This window comes from Colossoma macropomum, unplaced genomic scaffold (assembly GCF_904425465.1).
Source record: "Colossoma macropomum unplaced genomic scaffold, Colossoma_macropomum, whole genome shotgun sequence".
Classification (NCBI taxonomy): domain Eukaryota; kingdom Metazoa; phylum Chordata; class Actinopteri; order Characiformes; family Serrasalmidae; genus Colossoma; species Colossoma macropomum.
This window is the reverse complement of record NW_023494800.1, coordinates 435,001-455,022: the sequence shown is the minus strand read 5'-3', so window position 1 is coordinate 455,022 and position 20,022 is coordinate 435,001. Positions and strand designations below refer to the sequence as shown.

General features: G+C 41.2%; 1 protein-coding gene across 6 annotated transcripts in view; it reads right to left on the bottom strand.

Annotated features, from left to right (window-relative positions):
- Positions 1-13,415, bottom strand: part of mapk10 (mitogen-activated protein kinase 10) — a 145,239-nt gene extending 131,824 nt beyond the window's left edge. For 4 of the 6 annotated variants that reach the window (XM_036588114.1, XM_036588120.1, XM_036588119.1 and 1 more), the window contains exon 1: positions 13,242-13,415. In XM_036588114.1, coding sequence (XP_036444007.1) covers positions 13,242-13,244 — 3 coding nt within the window. In that variant the 5' untranslated portion in view covers positions 13,245-13,415. The remainder of the gene's footprint in view (positions 1-13,241) is intronic. The other 2 variants (XM_036588121.1, XM_036588115.1) reach the window with 2 other exon arrangements.
- Positions 13,416-20,022: the final 6,607 nt, after the last annotated feature.

Genomic DNA, 20,022 nt, shown 5'->3' with positions numbered 1-20,022 from the left:
TTACTCCAGCGTTCCTCAGGTCATATCTGCTCCTTGATTTGTACGTGTTTTATTTCTTTATTTTTTATGGCTCTTTCATTTTTTCCGGCGCAGCGTGAGTTTAGCACTGACAGATCAATAAAAGATGCAGTACAGTGAGCTACACTGAAAAACAGCCCGCCATGTTTTATATGTGAAACAATCTCCTATTGAGTGGATTATTCCACAGCAGTGGATCTACAGCTGTATCACGCACTGACGCGCCTGTGGGATCTGCGCTGGAGGGAGAACCATACATGCTTTTCTGTTGAGCAATACTGATAGAAGTCAGGATCATGATTTTTTCCAAATATATCACACTGTTACACTCATCTTCAATTCTTAATTTCATTTTTAGGCTCTACTAGAACAGATTTACAGCTTCAATGTTCCAAAAACACATTATTTTGCTCAGACTGTTCATCTCTATTCATCCTGTGTCTGAAATGCTCTGTTAGAGCTCCTGTGTCTTTAAGCCCCGCCTCCCGATGAGCCCAGTGTGCTCTGATTGGTCAGCTCGCCCTCTCTGTTCTGACTGGTCTCCTCCAGAGCGGTTCCGCCCCTCCAGGTTCCGCCCCTGTCCTGCAGTCTGCAGACAGACCCTTCTCTCCTGAGCAGCTGTAACTCCGCTGTGGCTGTTTCTCCAGCGGTGTCGGTTCTGCTGGATCAGTTTGATCCAGAGTGGATCCTGAAAGTCCGGTCAGCATCTTCTCCACACGCTACAGCACTGAACACACTCTTCCTCCTCCAGTAGCCGCTGTGCGCTGTGTGAGGGGGCGGAGCTCGCCGGTAGGCGGGCAATAAGGACTGTGTTATGAGATGATGTCATCCTGTAACAAAGGAAAAGGGCTGGAATTCCAACGAGGCGTTTCAGCAGCTGAGAAAAGTGGGTTCTGTGGGAGAGAGTTTCTCCCTCTGGAGGGAACGCTGAGCTTTGGGACTCTGCAGAACGTTTACAGGCATAAAAAGCTACAACACAATAAAGGAAAGAGGAAAACTGGAAAAGCATAACAGGCCTCCTTTAAACGCTGTTAACATTAATAAGTAAGCATTAATTGGGTTAATGAGCTTTTGCTTCAGGCCTGGCGTCAGGGGGTCATTTAATGGGGCAATGCCCCACCTATCGACCATCATGCCCCATTATACCTACTATTTGTAAATTTGTAGATATTTTGTATAAAAGCAATAACTAAAACTTGTGTGCGCTGCTGTATAAAAGGCTACACTGATTAACAGAGTGAGTGAGTCACTGATATGGATTGGCTGTATTTTAGGGATGAGCTGTATGTTAATAGAAGATAAATCACTATATTTTTTACATGACATGAAATTTTTACATGTCATGATATTTATTTTTTCAGATATCTGATCAGATGGAACAGAGAAAAAAGAACCAGCAGTGCTTCACTTTAAAAAATACTATCAAAAACTGTGAACAGTGATTTTTATTCATTATTGGTCACTAAATCCAGTTAAACTGGACTAATTTTGCTCTCTTTATAATGAAACATGCAGTTGGTCAGTGTCTACAAGCACTGACAATAAACACCATATGTTCCGAAAATCATATTGTATTGTATTGTGACATCATTTAAAACCATGAAGATATATATATTGTCATATTGCCCAGCCCTAGTTACCGTATACAGCACAGATCTGATGCTGGTCTAGCTGGTCACCCAGTACGGTCATGATGGTTGTCCAGCATACCAGTGTCCAAAACATATGCTGGTTTTGCTGGTGAGCAGGCGTGCTGGTCTACGCTGGTTTTCTAGCAGGGTAGCTAACCGTGCTCAGGGCCACAGAACCGTTCTAGATCACGATATCGATGAACTGATGATGTACTGTGCAGCCCTGGTGGGTGGAGCCCCGGTTCTCTACAGTAGCCATTTCAGCCAAAGACCAGGATCAGGTGACAACAAGCCACTTTAAACAGGTCTGAGCCAGTTCTCTCTGCAGCGGACTGTGCGTGAGCCTCGGGCCTCACCACTCCTCCCGAATAATTACTCTAATAATGAGCACCTCGTCATTCCACTTCACCGTAATGACCGGCAAATGACAACATCCATCATCGCACAGAGCGAACGCAACGCAGTCGCCAAACACGTGCAGGAGTTTTCCATTCAGAGAGCCGACTGTAAAACTCTGAGACATGTGAAGGACACGGCCCTTCGCCCACTTCCACTCACCACTCTGAAGTGCACGGCGACCAGGAGTGGATCCAAACCGAACGCACTCGCCTCGGGAGCCACAGTGAGCTACTCCGCTAGCCAGGCAAACTTTACAGCTTTTCGAACTTTTTTAGAGGAGTTTGAGCAGAATGTACGTTGTAGTGGGCAGTATGGACAAAAATTATATCACCGTATAATTAAGATGACTGACTGTTTAGATATCTATCACGCTATAGTGTATTTATGCATATATTTTTCAAATATTTTTGGCATATTATTCTTTACGGCCCCTTCACTTTTAATATGAACCATATTTAACATATTTTAGTACATGTAAAATATTTTTATTGGGCAAAATATTAAAAAGAGAGATGATTAATATACAGTCAGATGTCAGTATTGCTTTGTAACCCTAACGAGATGAAGGCGAGGGTGTGTAAAGCCCACAGCGGCTCCTCTACATGCTGCTGAATGTAGTTTTCCGTCTGAAAGTCGTTTGTCTCGTATGAGCGTCTCTCACACTTGAGCTGTAATTTACACATGGAGAACCGGCTAGTCTCCATGCTAGGCTAACAGCTAACCCCAAGAGACTGGCTTTTCCTTCCGCTCTCTTTTCGCCGTTAACTCATTGAGTCATTACAGTCTGATGTCACTTTGACCATAATCTGGACTAAATGACCTCAGGCTGCAGCCACTCCATGAGAGGTGAGGGACTTGGCGAGGTCTGACCTGTCTGTACATCACGTTATCTGCATTTATCTGCATACTGGAATAACAATAATGACAAAACTAACACCTTAAAAAGAATTTCAACCGTATACCGGATGAACCACAACACTGCCCACTACTAAACATACACAACAATTGTGAATAATTGCTTTGTCTGGCTGTAAACTCTGGTGTTGTGCCTCTATTGTTGTTGTTGTTGCAGTTAGCCATGTAGCTTTTAGCATGCTAACTAGCCAGTTAGCTGTGTACGGGGACAAAGTCGTATCGGGAGAATTTGTAACCTAAAGCCCAGCAAATCAAATGCTATGATTTATAAACATTAAGCATTTTAAAGTACGATCATGCTGCGGCTTATAAACAGCTTTATTGTGGGATTTGGAAAGAAAGAGGCGTCAGGTCATGATTTCTGAGGAAGTTCTCCTGCCAAAGTCAACACCTGTGTTCACTCGGTTCCTCCATGGGTTCACCAAACCTGCACTAGAGCTAATACGGTAATGGAGAGGCATTAAGATGGCATCGGGGGTTCCCTTGAGTGAAAATGACGAGGCCAAGTGAACGGAATGTTGTTAAAAGCGGTACCGAAACAGGCGGCCGGCTACATGTACAGAACCTCCATTTTACATTCATGAGAACAGTGGGTAGCACCACTGACTACAGTAACATAAATCAAATTTAGATATTTTAGTGGAGTAACCCAGCGTCATCTTAACATTCTGGAGTCAAAACATACGATTTACTAAACCTAAACACTATCAAGCCACACCAAGAACTCCAAAACCCCACCAAGAACTCCCAAACCACACCAAGAACTCCCAAACCCCACCAAGAACTCCCAAACCCCACCAAGAACTCCAAAACCCCACCAAGAACTCCCAAACCCCACCAAGAACTCCCAAACCCCACCAAGAACTCCAAAACCACACAAAGAACTCCAAAACCACACAAAGAACTCCCAACCCCCTCCAAGAACTCCAAAACCCCACCAAGAACTCCCAAACCACACCAAGAACTCCAAAACCACACCAAGAACTCCCAAACCGCACCAAGAACTCCCAAACCACACCAAGAACTCCCAAACCCCACCAAGAACTCCCAAACCACACCAAGAACTCCAAAACCCCTCCAAGAACTCCAAAACCCCACCAAGAACTCCAAAACCCCACCAAGAACTCCAAAACCATAGCAAGAACTCAAACCAAAAACAGGATATTTTATGCTACCATAATGACAATAATTGTTTATCACTAATGTTCTTGTTATTAATAAACAATAAGATTTTTAAGATTTAAGTTTTTTTTTTCATTGAATCATTATAACGTAAAGAATATTCCGTTTCAGCTCAGAAAGCTCATCCCGAGCTCTAACTGGATCTGTGTTTCTGATGCTGCGTCAGCCTCTAGTGTGGAGGTCACAATTAACCACCAACCCCAAAACCGTCCAAACAAGCAGCTCATCATGACACAAACAGCACAGCACGATCCCCACTGCTGAATTAACATGGACAGCGCTCGTTTGAGCCCAGCTGGAGTGAATTTTTCCACATACCGGGAAAAACGTCACTCGTATTCCCATCAAACAGCTCGGCGGGCAGGAGCGGGATTAAACCGGCACACTACAGCACTCATCCTGCTCTCAAACATGTGGACATGGGCCTTTAAAGTTCCTCCTTTTTACACATTCCTGCGTAAGAAACACGGCCTGCTAACACACGGCTCACCTGAGAGGCGGACGCTGAGCAGAAAACGCTGAGAGCATGACCGGTGCATCATCCCTAAACCCAACAGCAGAGCGATTCACCCGCTGAGGCGCAGATTAGCGAGCTTCGAAAACTCCACCAGCTCAAAGGGAGGATTTCCACCAACAATAAGCCCCTCCCCTTCACTGACCACGACTCCATGTCCAATCTCACTCCCACCAGCGGCTTTCCTGCAGCATCTCAGTCTTCCTCAGCGGACAGCTGGGTTCTCTGTGACGGCTGGCTGACCCTGCAGAACATTGGTTTGTAGTTTGTTCAGTGGACAGCAGGGGTGCAACTTGACCTGAGTGATGGACAGATGTATCGTCAATCACCAGATATCGTCAATGAGTGCGTATACATGCACTCAATAATCCGATCATAATCGGATTTCTGATCATTCAAATGGTCATGTAAACACCATACTCCGATCCAGAAATCCGATTTAGAAATCTGATAAAGAGGTCTGCGCATGCAGAACCCTCACCAGAAGGAGCTCACGAATGCATGTTTGCAGTAACAGCTATTAAAATGACAGGTGAAGTAGTTGTGAAAGATGCTGGGTTACTCTCTATTCCATACAATACGGGAGGTTTATTAAAGAGTTTCATTAAAGTAGGTCAAAGGTGCAGCGGACTGTGTGTATTGATTGGGGTTTGCGCAGACAGGGCCATGGGGCCGGACGGAGGACGATGTAATCAATAATCATAATTTTTTTAAACTAGAAAACATTGTGCTAATTATTGTTAGATCTCGTCCAGGTCTAGGTGTCATGATGCGAGTTTCACAATATGATATGTTTTGTGGGTTTTGCACCATAATAAGACATATTTTTGATATCGATGTAAAAAAGAAATGTCTTTCAATGTTTTTTTGTTTTTTTTTGTTTTTGTAGGTCAAAGCTTCATTGGCAAAACGAGTGCCTGGTGGAAAAATATCATATAATTAAAAAATTCAAGCAGACCTCTCAGAAGACAAGTACATTTAAATACTCGCAAAGTGTAAATATTTCGAGCGATGCACAGGGAGCGTTTTTAAAGCTGCACTATGTAAGATGTTTGCTGTTAAAACTGAAAGAAGTGGCGTTACTGATGGCAAAAATAGGCTGAAATATGAGGAGAGTGCTGCCGCAAGTCGCCCCATAACCAGCATTACAAAATGTTGTTCCACACGCTGTGTGTAGTTACAGAGGTTCACCATAGAGGTCTCCAAATCCCCAAAACGTACATAGTGGGGCTTTAATAAAACAGTGGAAATGATTCCACTTTGTCAGTATGTCTGATATCGTAAATATTAATCATAGCACAATATAAAACTGTATTCAGTTCACAACGCATACTGGCTCTTATTCATCAAAGTTACACAGAAACAAATGCAGGTTTGACCGTGTTGAATTACGAACTAATTCAGGAAAATGTCGCACAACAACGAAACGAGAAGTGCTCTGAGCCCAGTTGATGAATCAGCTCGGTTTAGGTCAAGAATTTTTCATTTTACACTAATTGTCTCCAATAAATCTTCCCACTAAAACACCACAGCTCACCTGACACCCCCACTGGCTGGTTTTAAAGGGCAGATAAGGGCAGAGACAAAAGCTGAACCTGACCTAAAATAGGTATACAGCGAATCTGGAGCAGGACATCTTCACCGTCAGCGCGAGGCTGTAATAAGTCACTGAGCTTTCTTCTCCTCTCGGGTTTTTAATTGAAGATCTTGTCCTGCAGAACTAAACCTGCACTGAATGCTCTGAAAGAAGCTTCATACACATTATTCTCTGATTTACTCAGGTTTACAAGCAAAACGCGAATCCTCAAAGGGCTCAGAACCATATACAATACATTCTCCATCAATCTGAAGAACCATTTCACCATACAGGGAACCATTTAAGCACAGAATAGTTCCATATAGAACTCTTCCCTTTATTAAGGAACTCTTGAAGAACCATCATTTTTAACTGAGCTGCAAAAACACAGCTTGTTTTGAATTCATTGTTTCAAAATATAAGGTATGAAGACTGTTTCAGCTCAGACATGGCCAATCAGAGCAGAGCTCATTTACATATATCAGTCCTAAAGGCACAATGACAAAAACAGCCTGTTTAATTGTCAGAGATAAAGAGAGGCTGGAAAACGTATAAATTTATACACAAAACACAAGTGATACAACAGAAAATTACAACATACAACACAAAATGTAGGATATGGACCCTTTAAATAATATTATATAATAGAGGCCTTTTATGTTGGTGCAAAAAAGGATGCATGACCAAGATCTCAACCACATCACCCACTTTATTTTAATTATATTACAAATATAATCAATACGGGATGGGCGATGTGGCCTAAAATGCTCCAGTGACTGTTCTGACAGCGATATTTACCCAAATAAAACACTGTAAATCCCATCTATACAGAAACACCATAGCTTGACAGTGTGTAACCATGTTAGAACAGAAGTAGGCAGTAATGATGCAGCCAAATCATATAAAGGCCTTATTAACATGATAATGGAACTGGGATAAACGTAATGCAATAAAGCATTAATGAGTAAATAATGACGGCATTTAAGCAGATCATCATATTCAGATGCTCTGAAATACAGTGTTCCCCTAAAACGCTCTCAGATGTGATTGTTTTGATATTATATGTATCACTGGCTCCACACGCCTGACCAGTTTCCAAAGAGAAGGCTGCTCTATACAGAACACAAGGCCTGGGCTAGAATTACAGACCTCACAATCAATATTTAAATGCCTTACTAAAAAATAGAGCTCTGCTGATCAGCTGGAAGAATTTCACTACATGATTAAATATATATATATATATATATATATACAATATAGATAGAAATATAGACAGATAAATATATATATACATATATATATATATATGTAGAGAGAGAGAGAGAGAGAGAAAGAGAGAGATAGATAGATAGATAGATAGATAGATAGATAGATGTATATATAAATCATCATAATAAATGATGTAACAATAGAATGCAATATGCTTTCCTGAACGCCAGTGCTTGTAGACACTGACCAACTGCATGTTTCATTATAAAGACTGTTTAACTGGATTTGGTGACAAATACTGAATAAAATCACTGTGTTCACAGTTTTTGATAGTATTTTTTAAAATGTAGCACTGCTGGTTCTTTTTCCTCTGTTCCAACTGATCACACATCTCGAACAATAAATACTGTGACACATTGTGTATTGAAGTATACAGTTATACTGTATTATATTTTTTCCATTTCAATCACCTCAAAACACGGAACAACTGCCTCTTTAACAGACGAACGGTGGTTTAAAAGCAAAGGTCAGTCCATCACGGGCCTGGCTGAGAAAACAAGCCCATCCTTTAAGACAGAAGTCAATCTGCTGAGCAGAAAAGCAAGAGTCTGTGCTTTAAAGGTGCAGTGTGTAAGATTTAGTGGCATCTAGTGGTAAGATTGCAGACTGGACCCAGCTGAATCCCCTCCCTCGCCCCTCCTTTTCCAAGCGTTTAGTAGAACCTACAGTGGCCGTCAGGTTTTCTGACATCGTCTATCCCGATTTCGTTTCGCTTCTTCATGTTTTCTCTTCTGTGACGGTGAAGATTCACCCTCCCTCACTTTTCCTGTGATAAATAGTAAGTCTGATCCTCTGTTTGTCAAAATTTGGGTTCTGAAACATAACACAGAATGATCAGCAGCACCGGCAGCAACAACCGATTGTTCTTCTTTCTATGTCTTCCAATCGGAGCTACAGCACCACCAAAATAGAGCTGCAGCTTCAGCGTAAAAGCGTGAAAGGCGCCCTCTAGAGCCAGTGTCTGGTTTGTCCTGTCTGGGCATAGATATACATACATAGATGCCATGTTGGATTCAGCCAGGCACGTCAACGGCGTCACCATTTTGGCTCGGTCAACATCGCTGCTGGACTGCATTCAGTACCATTACAGAGCGGTGGTTTAAGAAAGATACTGTCCACAATTACACTGTTTCAAGAATATCACACTCAGAAAGTGGGACAGGATTATATAACGGAGGGAACGCAGTGTTTGTGTGGTGTTTGTGTAGATATGGCCGTGTGGTTGGTGAAGCCCAGAGAACTCATTGATGTGATTGTTTTTCCTCTGGTTTTATATGAAGCTTATTTCATTTAATGAGCTACACAGAAGATCTTACCCTGATGTAGTTATATTCATTTATTTACAATGATTAATGCTGTGTAAGCACTGCAGGGAAGTTACAGCTTCTTATTTACATTTTCCCGTTCCACCTTAAATGGTGAAGCCTCAGGCAAGAGAATGTAACTGCTGCACCATTTAAGGTAGAATTGGAAAATCTGAATAAGTAGCTGGCGAACAGGAAGCCGAGTTCAGCCTCGTCCTTCTTACTGTGTTTTGGGGGGTTTATTTAATTTTTATGTGCATTAAGATTAGAAGTGAATCACACACTGATGGTTTTGCTGATGTGTCTGCGGCTCCGGACGTCTAACCAGCAGTACAACGTAGAGTAATCTGTGTCCAAGGATTAGCACATCATTGGCATCACAGTACACGTTGGGCGTGTATTGAGAACTCATCATCTCAAGTGTATTTGTTTACAAGTGGATCTTGACCTCTCCAACATGGCGGACGCGCAGACGTATCGCCTCAGATAGAGAACAGCAGACAACGTGGCATCCAGTATTTGTACCTATGGTTTTGGGCTACTGTAGAAACATGGCGGCGGCAGCCTCTGTTATAGAGCTGCTCTCTGTAGATATGAAGGGCTCTTTCTAAGATAACGACAACACAACGAGTCACAGTTACAGGTGATTAAACACTAATGAGAACATGGGTTTGTTACTATGTTCTGTTTCTGCTAACAGATCCCTCTAAATCTCCCACACTGCACCTTTAAAGGAGCCCCGGCCTCTTTAATCGCTCACACTGACGCATCTCTCATCACTGCCTTCACGTACACGTACAAACAGAGGAAGGCCAAATATTAGGAGTGACCTTGGACCCCAAAGGTCACTGATAGAGCTTCCCCTCGTTTTATTCACCATCTCTGTGTCTCATCTCTTTCCTCCTCGGCTGTCTTGCCTCAGGAGTATAAATAGGCCGGTCATAATTATTACATAATCATCTAATCGCAATTATTTGAGATGATTTAAGATGACTGTAATAATTCTGTACAGTTGTTAGACTCAGTCATTTCGCTGCAGCAGTCAGAACGTGAACAGTGGGTTAGACTGAGGTGAATAAATGTAAATAAAATAAAGCAGTAAACGTGTTTACTGACACATCAGGAGGATTAAGAGGACAAAACCAGTTCTACCTCCTAACTCGGTTCTCCAACACGTTCAGCAGGTGGCGCTGAGTCTGTTTATTACTGTGTAATGTTTGTTTGTTTGTTAGCTCCGTATCTAATTCTAATGTTTTTGGCGTGTACGCTGGCAGAACGAGAGATTATACTGTAACTGTAGACTCTTTAAAAGGATGGTTCTTTAGGATTTCAATGTCAAGCTTGTAACAAAAGAAGAACCCTTTATGGTGCTACATAGAACCATTTTCAAAGAGGTTCCACACAGAACCTATCACATTCTCCATCAATCTGAAGAACGCTTTTCACAATGCAAAGAAACCTTTAATCATGCTAAGGATTCTTTAAGTGCTCATGGTTCTATAGACTCATTAAGTTTTTCAAGGGTTCTTTAGTAAAGGGAATGGTTCTATATAGGACCATTTCATTCTTACATGGTTCTCTGCAGGGTGAAAGGTTCTTCAGATGGATGGAGAACTGGACTGAGGTTGCATGGTTCAGCACCAAAAAGGGTTCTTCTGCTGTTACAAGCTTTACATCGTAAACCCTTCTTGGTGCCACATAGAATCATTTTCAAAAGGTTCCATATAGAACCATATATAACACATTCTCCATCAACCTGAAGAACCATTTCACCATGAAAAGAGCCATTTAGGCTGAAATGGTGAAATGGTTCTATATAGAACTCATGGATCTAAAAAGAAACATTCCCTTTACAAAAGACTCCTGCAGATCTTTCTTTAAGAGTGAAGCATTGGGGCTACATGATCCTCCAAATGGAGGTTTTTCAGAGACTCCAAACAGAGAGATATGAGAAGGAAAAAAAAGGAAAACTGGCGAGATGAAGAACAAGAGACCAAAGAAACCCACAAATGTGAGAATTTTCTCTGTTAAAAAATCTGAATAACCATCGTATTATTTTTGATTCAGTGTATTTTGATCCTTTTATTCATAACAAGCACAAAAATCACTAGTAGTGCTGACGTCTCGGTAGCTAAGCTTCCCGCTCCACCTTAAACTGCTGCTCCATTTAAGGTGGAACAGGACAATCTGAACAAGAAGCTGGTGAATATCTGACTTCAGCTTCATATCACTGAAGAATTAGGGGTGGGTGATAATAAATAATTGCCCCCCTCTTTGAAGATCATATGATGTCCTAAATGTAACTAAAGCCCAGCAGTGAGGAGCTGAACTTTACCCTCCTCTGCTGTCACTGCAGACTGGCAGGGTCGCCTACAGAGCAGCACTGGTAGCTGTTAATGAAGTGATGCTGTTTTTATTTGAGGGTCCCATTTCAGAGGAAGATTTCAACCACTACCCTGTAACTCAGTTCCAGGGTGACACTCAAAAACAAGGGGTAGGGGTAAAAATAAGAGATGGGACTGGGCCTAAGTTTCTCCCAAACGTTACAGTATCGCCCTTATTGATTAGTTACATTTAGCCAAAAGAACCAAAAAAACAAATCCCAAAATTAAAAACGTACCCATTGAATGTATATCCAAATAGTCCAATATTCGGGTCCAGCCCTAGTTTACTGGCGATATATCGCTGTATCAATGGTTCAAACAGCCCTAGCCCCTGACCACACTGACTCTGAGGTATTAGCAAGCATAACAGCGAAGCACGTCACAGTGAAACAGTCCACATCTAAAGATCTGGAGGCCGTACCGAACGCCTGTGCCTCTATCGATTGGTGCAGACGGGTCCCCGGGCTGGAGATCGTTGCGTGTTGCTTGCATGTGAGAGGAGCTATCGCTGCAGGCCTGCACATGCACACTGTTCAGCACACGTGTGGTTTAATCTGACCTTCACCGCATTGATCTCATCAAGACAAAATGCAGCAGGTCCATCTAGATGTACATGAGATGAATGCACAGAGAATACACGCCATTGTGTCCTGTTTCCTTAAGGCTGGCTTTGCATTCAGCCCAGCCATTGGCAGACTCGGGCAGAGTCCCAGCAGGGATTGGCCCATTTTCAGAAAAGCGCTGCGAACTGCATCTGTTCGCAGCAGCAAAGTTTAGAACCAAAAAAACACCAACTGCCTTCCTCTGGTGAGGAGAGCACATGCATTATTATACTAAGCAGATGATTATCACCAAAATTAGCCAAACAGTGCTGAGTATGAAGCAGCGCTCGACACGGAAGCCAATTCTTTCCAGCCAAATCAGGCCCGACAATCAAATTCTGCTTTATAGGACATTTTTTTTACCAACAAATTCACGTCCGTTCCAAAAAACAGACTCTCTGCGCTCCTGACGAGGCTATTCTGGGAGGAAAGAGGGAGAAAGAGAGCGGAGAGCGGAGGGCTGCCCTGATAAACACACACAGCTGAAGAGGACGCAGAGGATGCAGAGGAAGCAGGACGGCCTCAGCGTTTCACAACAGCATCATGCCTCCGCAGTCACCTTCAGCACAGCGGCTCATCTGGGATTAAACGCAGCGGCGCTGTAAACGTTAGACCCCTCAGGCTGCTTTAAACATAGTCAATACAATAAAATACCTCTGAATACATTGATCATCAATTATCGACAAACTGCGCTGATGTATCTCGTTCCATTCGCATGCAAACACCTGACACACTTAAAGGCTCTCACTGTCCACTTGAAAACGATGGTTCTTCAAGGGTTCTTTAGTGAAGGCATTGGTTCTGTTTAGAGCCATGAGTTCCATATTGAACCGTTTGCATGCTTAAATGTTTCTTTGCATGGAGAATGTGTTACGTATGGTTCTACACAGCACTAAAAAGGGTTCTTCTGTTACAAGCTGGACAGAGTAACAATAGCAGAACCCTTTCTTGGTGCTATACAGAACTAGGTTCTACACAGAACCAAGTACAACACATTCTCCTTCACTCTGAAGCACCATCTCACCATGCAGAGCACCCTTTAAGCATGCAAATGGTTCTATATACCATGGGTTCTATACAGAACCACACACAACACATTCTCCATCAATCTGAGGAATGATTTCACCATGTAAAGAACCATTTAAGCTTGCCAGTGGATGTATACAGAGCTTAAGGTTCTAAATAGAACCATTTCCATCACTAAAGAACCCCTGAAGAAGCATCTTTTGAAGCGTGTAGTGCTGAAATGATGCTGTGGTCAGTAATGCAGACCTGATGCCCTCTGGACCACAGAGGCAAAACAACGCCCCCCTCCTCTCCAGTGTGGAACCATTCGCTGCGTTTGGCTCTCGGAGGGGAGACAGGGCTCTCCACAGCTCCCCACCCCGCCCAACCCCACCCCTCCAGCGGCTTCCAGCATCCACCGTCCCCGCGCCGAGACACCTACCATTCCGCGCCGGCCTGACGATGCCCGAGTCCCGCTCACTCAGAACATCCCGACGGGCTTCGCGGAGAGACCATGACGGAGAGGCGAGGAGGGTGGGGGGGACTGGGGGGTTTAAAAAACGAAATGACGGTGGGAAAACGGGCGCAAAACAAAGAGACGACGATTAAAAAGAAGAAAAAAAGAAAGACTGAGAGAGAGACGGAGGGAGAGAGAGAGTGAGAGAGAGAGAGAGGCTGGATCTCTGCTGCTCGCTCCGCCGCTGATGCTGGAGGCTGTACCATTGTGCAAGGATGGAGGGGGAGAAGGGGGTGGGGCTTAGTGGGGGAGGGAAGAGGCGGAGTTTTGAGGGTGTGCTGCCATGGCAACTGACGTCAAAGATTTTTTTTTTTCCCCGCCCGTATTCCGCCTAATCCCGCCTTGGATTAGTTAGTGGTGATTCATATTCACCAGCAGTACATTACAAAATAATAATAATAATAACAATAATAATAATAATAATAATAATAATAATAATGTTATACTGGCCCATGGACCCATATAATAGCTGTATTTTATCAATTTGAGGGAAAAAATTAAACATCTATGATAATAATACTTTATAATATAATAATAATATTAAAAATAATGAGTATATACTGTCCTTTGAACCCATATCATAGAAAAATATATATATTTATTTGAATAAAATAGCTTGATAAACTTAAACAGGACAGTTTTCTGCACCATTATTATTATTTGCACGTGTATCAGTCTTAAAGGCACAGTAACACAAACAGGGATGAAGAGAAGCTGGAAAATGATCATGTAGAAATTAATTATGAATGTTTTTAGTCCATAAACATGCATAAATATCGTGATTGAACACCAGTGGGAAAACAATGAACTGTGGGACATTAATAGGTGTTTTGTATAGTTTGTTTCGAAATGTTGTGTACAGTCAGTTTACTGTGTTTACTCTGTTTACTGTGTTTATTATCTGCTTTTTTGCTGCTCTTACATGTTAAATGTAGCAACGCATGGCTGTTATGAGACGAACTGACATTAAACTTGATTTTGACACAAGTTCAAAAAGTGCCTTAAAGAGAGATTAAAGCAAAATAATAAAATGTCAATAAGTCATATTTAAATTTATACATATATATATATATATATATATATATATATATATATATATATATATATATATATACGTACCCTACTGAGCTATGCTAAAGCCTGAGTAGACTGATAAATCAACGTGATCGATTATTAATCTCAGCGTTACTGAGCTCTGCTAAAGCCTGAGTAGACTGATAAATCAACGTGATCGATTATTAATCTCAGCGTTACTGAGCTCTGCTAAAGCATACCTGATCACATTGATTTATCAGTCTACTCAGGCTTTAGCAGAGCTCAGTAACGCTGAGATTAATAACTGATCACATTGATTTATCAGTCTACTCAGGCTTTAGCAGAGCTCAGTAACACAGAGATTAATAACTGATCATTACTACTCTTTCAATGTATTTTGCCTAATCCTGAATATTGATCTATATACAGTAGCGGCTCCCTCAGAGTAAATAATGCTTGTAGAAGTGTTAATGTGTTTGTCTCACACCTCTGCAGTGTTATCGTTTTATTTATATGTGTTGTTTTGTGCTGGTTGTTCTCAGTTCCTCCCTCCATCATCTACGTCGTCTCCTCAGTACTGTATGAAGGCCTCAGCTGAGGTCAGGTGTAAAAGCACTAGTGCAGCTGTTTCTCGACTCTGCGCTGCTTTTCTAAGGCCGTAAACTGCGAGACTGGACTGCTTTCTCTCTGTCTGAGCCGAGATCAGCGCTGCACTTAAGCAGGTTTCACTCTATGCATTGATCGGTAGTTAAAATGACCGATTACTGCACCGTGCTGACCATTCATCTCTGCTAATTACATACTGGAGCAAAAATAACAGCTTAAAGAACCGCCAGGCCTGCTGAGAACTGTTTAGACCCTTCATGAGAATTAAAGTCTCCATAAAAAAATAATAACAATACTACTAATAATAATAACTGTTATTATTATTATCATTATTCTTAGTAGTAGTAGGATTATTATAGTAATAATAGTGATCATTATTGCTATTAAAATATTTCTACAGCACTTTTCATACCCAGACATGAGCTCAGTGTGCTTCACCGTGAACAGTCATGTGCAAAAGTTTTGGCACGGTTTATATTTTATTTTCCCCCTCAGTGATGAATTCAGTGAATAGACAGTAAAGGGTGTATTACAGTGTACAGTAGTGAGTCTCTGTAGAGGATCTGAAACTATTTACACTCAGAATATCAACACATACACGTCGTTTGATTGGGGTGTTCAGACATTTGCATTCAGCTGTATATAATGAAACTCTAAAGCAGTTTGAGTGATTAATTAATAAATTAATATTAAACATTAATAAATCAGAAAAGCTTTAACAGACAGGACAAAGAATAAAGAGGAAGATGAACAATAAAAATTAACATGATGCTAAACTACCTCTCTGTCTCTCTCTCTCTCTCTGTCTCTCTCTCTCTCTCCCTCTTCCCCTTTTATCTGTCTCTCTCTCTCTCTCTCTCTCCCTCTTGCCCTTTTATCTGTCTCTTTCTGTCTCTCTCTGTCTCTCTCTCTCTCTCTCTCCCTCTTCCCCTTTTTCTGTCTCTCTCTCTCTCTCTCTCTCTCTCCCTCTTCCCCTTTTTTCTGTCTCTCTCTCTCTCACTCTCCCTCTTCCCCTTTTATCTGTCTCTTTCTGTCTCTCTCTCTCTCTCCCTCTTCCTCTTTTATCTGTCTCTCTCTCTCTCTCCCTCTTCCCCTTTATTCTGTCTCTCTCTGTCTCTCTCTCTCTCTCCCTCTTCCCCTTTTTTCTGTCTCTCTCTCTCTCTCCCTCTTCCCCTTTATTCTGTCTCTCTCTGTCTCCCTCTCTCCCTCTTCCCCTTTTTTCTGTCTCTCTCTCTCTCTCTCTCTCCCTCTTCCCCTTTTTTCTGTCTCTCTCTCTCTCTCTCTCTCCCTCTTCCCCTTTTTTCTGTCTCTCTCTCTCTCCCTCTTCCCCTTTATTCTGTCTCTCTCTGTCTCTCTCTCCTCTTTTCTTTGTTTCTCTCTATCCACTATCCCTATCTCTCTCTCTCTCAATAAAGCAATCAATAAAATAAATAAACTATAAGATTCTAAATACAAAATACAAAAAGAACAGCGTAAGAAAGTTCCTCAGTCCTACATCGGTCCTACTACAGCTATGAGGGGGTCCGGCCTTCTAGATACAGGCAGAAGCTGTTCAGAACTCCAGCGCAGGTTCTCAGAGTTCTCCCCCCTCCCTCAGCCAGTCTCCCCTCATACTACCACCACCATGTTAAAGGCTCACCATGTTGAAGTGCCCCTATAGTGAGTGAGTTAGCAGACAGTCAGTGCTGGAGTAGCCAGCGTTGGCTGCCTGCTAACTTGTGCAGTCCATGAAGCTCAAGGCCACACTATCATTAAAGCAAAAGAGGGACACACCACCAAATACTAAGAAATTCCTGTTAAAGTTTTAAAGATTCTACTGTTCACTCAGAATTTCTCAGTATTTGGTGGGGTGTCCCTCTTTTGCTGTAATGACAGTGAGCACTCGAGCTGCACGGACTCAAAGGTTGATCAAAATCCTCTGCTCAGCAGATCAGACCCACCTGAGAGATCAGACTAAAACACTCTGGCCTTTCAGCACAAACACTCAACATCATCCACTCCACAAATATGCTTTAATTTAAACACGGAGCAGAATTTCAAATGTTTCTTCCTCATTTTAATTATTAGAACTTTTTTGTTTTAAATCTAAAACATTCTGTTGTTTATTTCCAGGTTTAAATGTGAACGTTAGCCTCAGTGAGCTAAATCAGCTAGCCATGCAAAGCTTGCAAAGCAAAAATGTTACATATCACATGTATTATCATATATGGATATCCAACTTATATAAGCCACATATGAACATATACAAATATATATCAACACAAAAAACCTAAATGTGTAACACACATATTTAACAATATATGACATAAAGCATTATCCATATATGGGTGTCAAATATTACTCATATATGCTTCATGTTACATAATAAAAGGTTTTTATGGAACTTGTTTGTTTTTTCTCAATGAAGAGAAAAACATAACTGAACTCTGAATACATGCGCATTGTACGCTGTGCAATACGAGCATTAAACATAAATGAAAATATTGTTCCCTGACACATTTAAATAAATTAATATTAAAATAAATAGCAACAATAATAACAGTGTTTATAATAAGATGTGTTTAATCATATCAGACACCATTAAACGATCCATATGTTATCCAGCAGGCATCGTTTTACAGTAAAGAGGTCAAGCAACATAAAAACAATGTAATGGGGGTTTGTTTTTCGTTTTTGGCATATATTCTGCGTGTCTCTATGGAACAGAAACAGTGGTGGACAGTAACGAAGTAAATGTAATTCGTTTCTGTACTTAAGTAGTTTTTCCTGTATCTGTACTTTACTGAAGTTTTTCCATTTTTGGTGACTTTTTACTTTCACTCCACTACATTTCAAAGTCTAATATCTCACTTTTTACTCCTCTACATTATGAGGAATCTGTCGTTCCTTTTGGTTTATGTGTGCATAAAAACATAACATGTCAAAACGAAAGAAGCGCAAAGCAAAAACACCAATCAGGGCACAGCGGTCACTTTGTTTTGCGCTTGTTTTGACCTGTTGGTCATACCGACCCAGTGCAGCACACGGTTCAACATCAGTGCAGCAGCGTAAAATTCTGGGAGAGTCTATTCAACATAAATGATGAACTAACCTAACTTTGTGTAAACAGACCACAATATAGAAATATGTACTCATATGCAGTTGTGACTGACGTGTCTTTATTCTGAATTTATACAAACACATTTCATTTTATAGTAAATTAGTTTTGTCTAGTTTATGTTTATGAACAGAGACCTACAGATGCAGTTTAGTAAAGGAAACTCATTTGTGAATCTGAGTTTAAAGTTTTTATTAAACTTAAACTTGTAACTAAGTTCAAATAAATCTTAAACTGAAACTTTGCTTGTTTGTAAAAAGTGATTTCAGAGCCACTCAGTTCTGCCTGATGGAAACTGTTTGCCTTCAGTGTTTTGTGCTTATGATAATTTTAATAGACATCAGCGTCACTAATTAATGACTCTATTAAAAGACTGGTTTACCAAGAGAGACACTGGAGTATTTTCACCTAAACTGAGTTAATGAAGCGAGTCTTGTTATAAAAATGATAATAGGACATTAAAGTCATAATTAATCTTTTAGTACTTTCACTTTCGATACTTAAGTACATTTGAGGGCAAATACTTTTGTATTTTTACTCAAGTGGAGGTCTAAAGGGAGGAACTTCTGCTTTTACTGGAGTAATATTTTACCTTGGGTATCTCTACTTTAACTCCAGTACATGGTTTGTGTACTTCGTCCACCACTGCAGTAAAGTTGTGTTCATCATTGCATTTCAGGTTTTTCCACTGTAGTAACTGCTTTTCGATTCGCCATGAATTCCTCTCCGTAAAGGCAGGCCGAGGGGGAGACAGCACAAAGAGGGTGAGCAACCAGAGTCCTTATAGGAAAGTCTGTTCACTTGGCGGTCATCTTGGCAACACTGCCTGGCTGTTATTCCACCCATACAAGGCCAGGGTCCTCTCTCTGAATGAGGAGAGAGCAACGTACTCAGAACTGAAGGTCAAATTACCGTTTAAAAAACAGAGTTAAAATCACCTGTAAAATCTGACAAAAACCTCATAAATAGTTTGAAGTGTTTGGTTCTGTAATGCTCAAAAAATGGTTTATCAGGTTGAGTGGGTGTAACCAGCAAGCTGATTGGCTCTTTTTATTAAAGGTTGGGCTGTCTCTGTAAACAGATGCCATGCTGAGCATTACGAGCTTCCCATTTATTTTTCAACCAGCAACTCCTCCTCCTTCTTTATAATATCTCTGATAAAATAAATAAAAGAATGTACACATAGGGGATGCCAGGAGCCAATGAGACACTCACTTAAAGGGGACTTTGACCAATTTTTCCAAAATTCCTCCATAATTCAGAGTGTGAGATGTAAACAGAGTGATTCAGAGTGGTTTGGTGTGAAATAGTTCAGATGTCTTTACAGTGGTGGTGATAGGAACCAGGGGTCGCCATGACTACAACACAAATATAGACATTTTATTTACTATCCAGAACCACCAGTGAACCTACACGAGTCTTCTGAGTTTATATGGAATGTTGATGATGGAAAATAGTGGAAAATCTGAAATAATAAGTTTTCTTTGGGGACTATTTTGCCTCACAGCGCCCTGCATGTATCCCTCCACCATGAATGGAGTTTAAGTTCTCTAAACTATCATAAAACAGTGTCTCAGTCATCAGGCAGTGAATTCATAACCATTTCATGTAGGAACTTTCTGTGAGGGAGCTTTTAGAGGTGGACGTCTGGTTCCTATCACCACCACTGTGAACAGTTCTGACTCAGTAAGTTTCTCTAGAAACCAAACCACTCTGAACCGCTCTATTTACATTTTAATCAATTAATTATGCATTAATTATTTTAAAAATCATTGGAATTCCCCTTTAACTTCATTGTAATGACAGAACTGACTCATCTTCACTGACACGTATTTGTTAAATAATCTCATTGAGAGTGATTTCAGTTTTTTCTCTAGTGAACTAAAGGAACAGCTCTTAAGGTGGTGCTGGGGATCCCCCGAGGGGAAACGATGAGTCAAAGTGTATGAGGGCTTCTTAAAGCCAGTG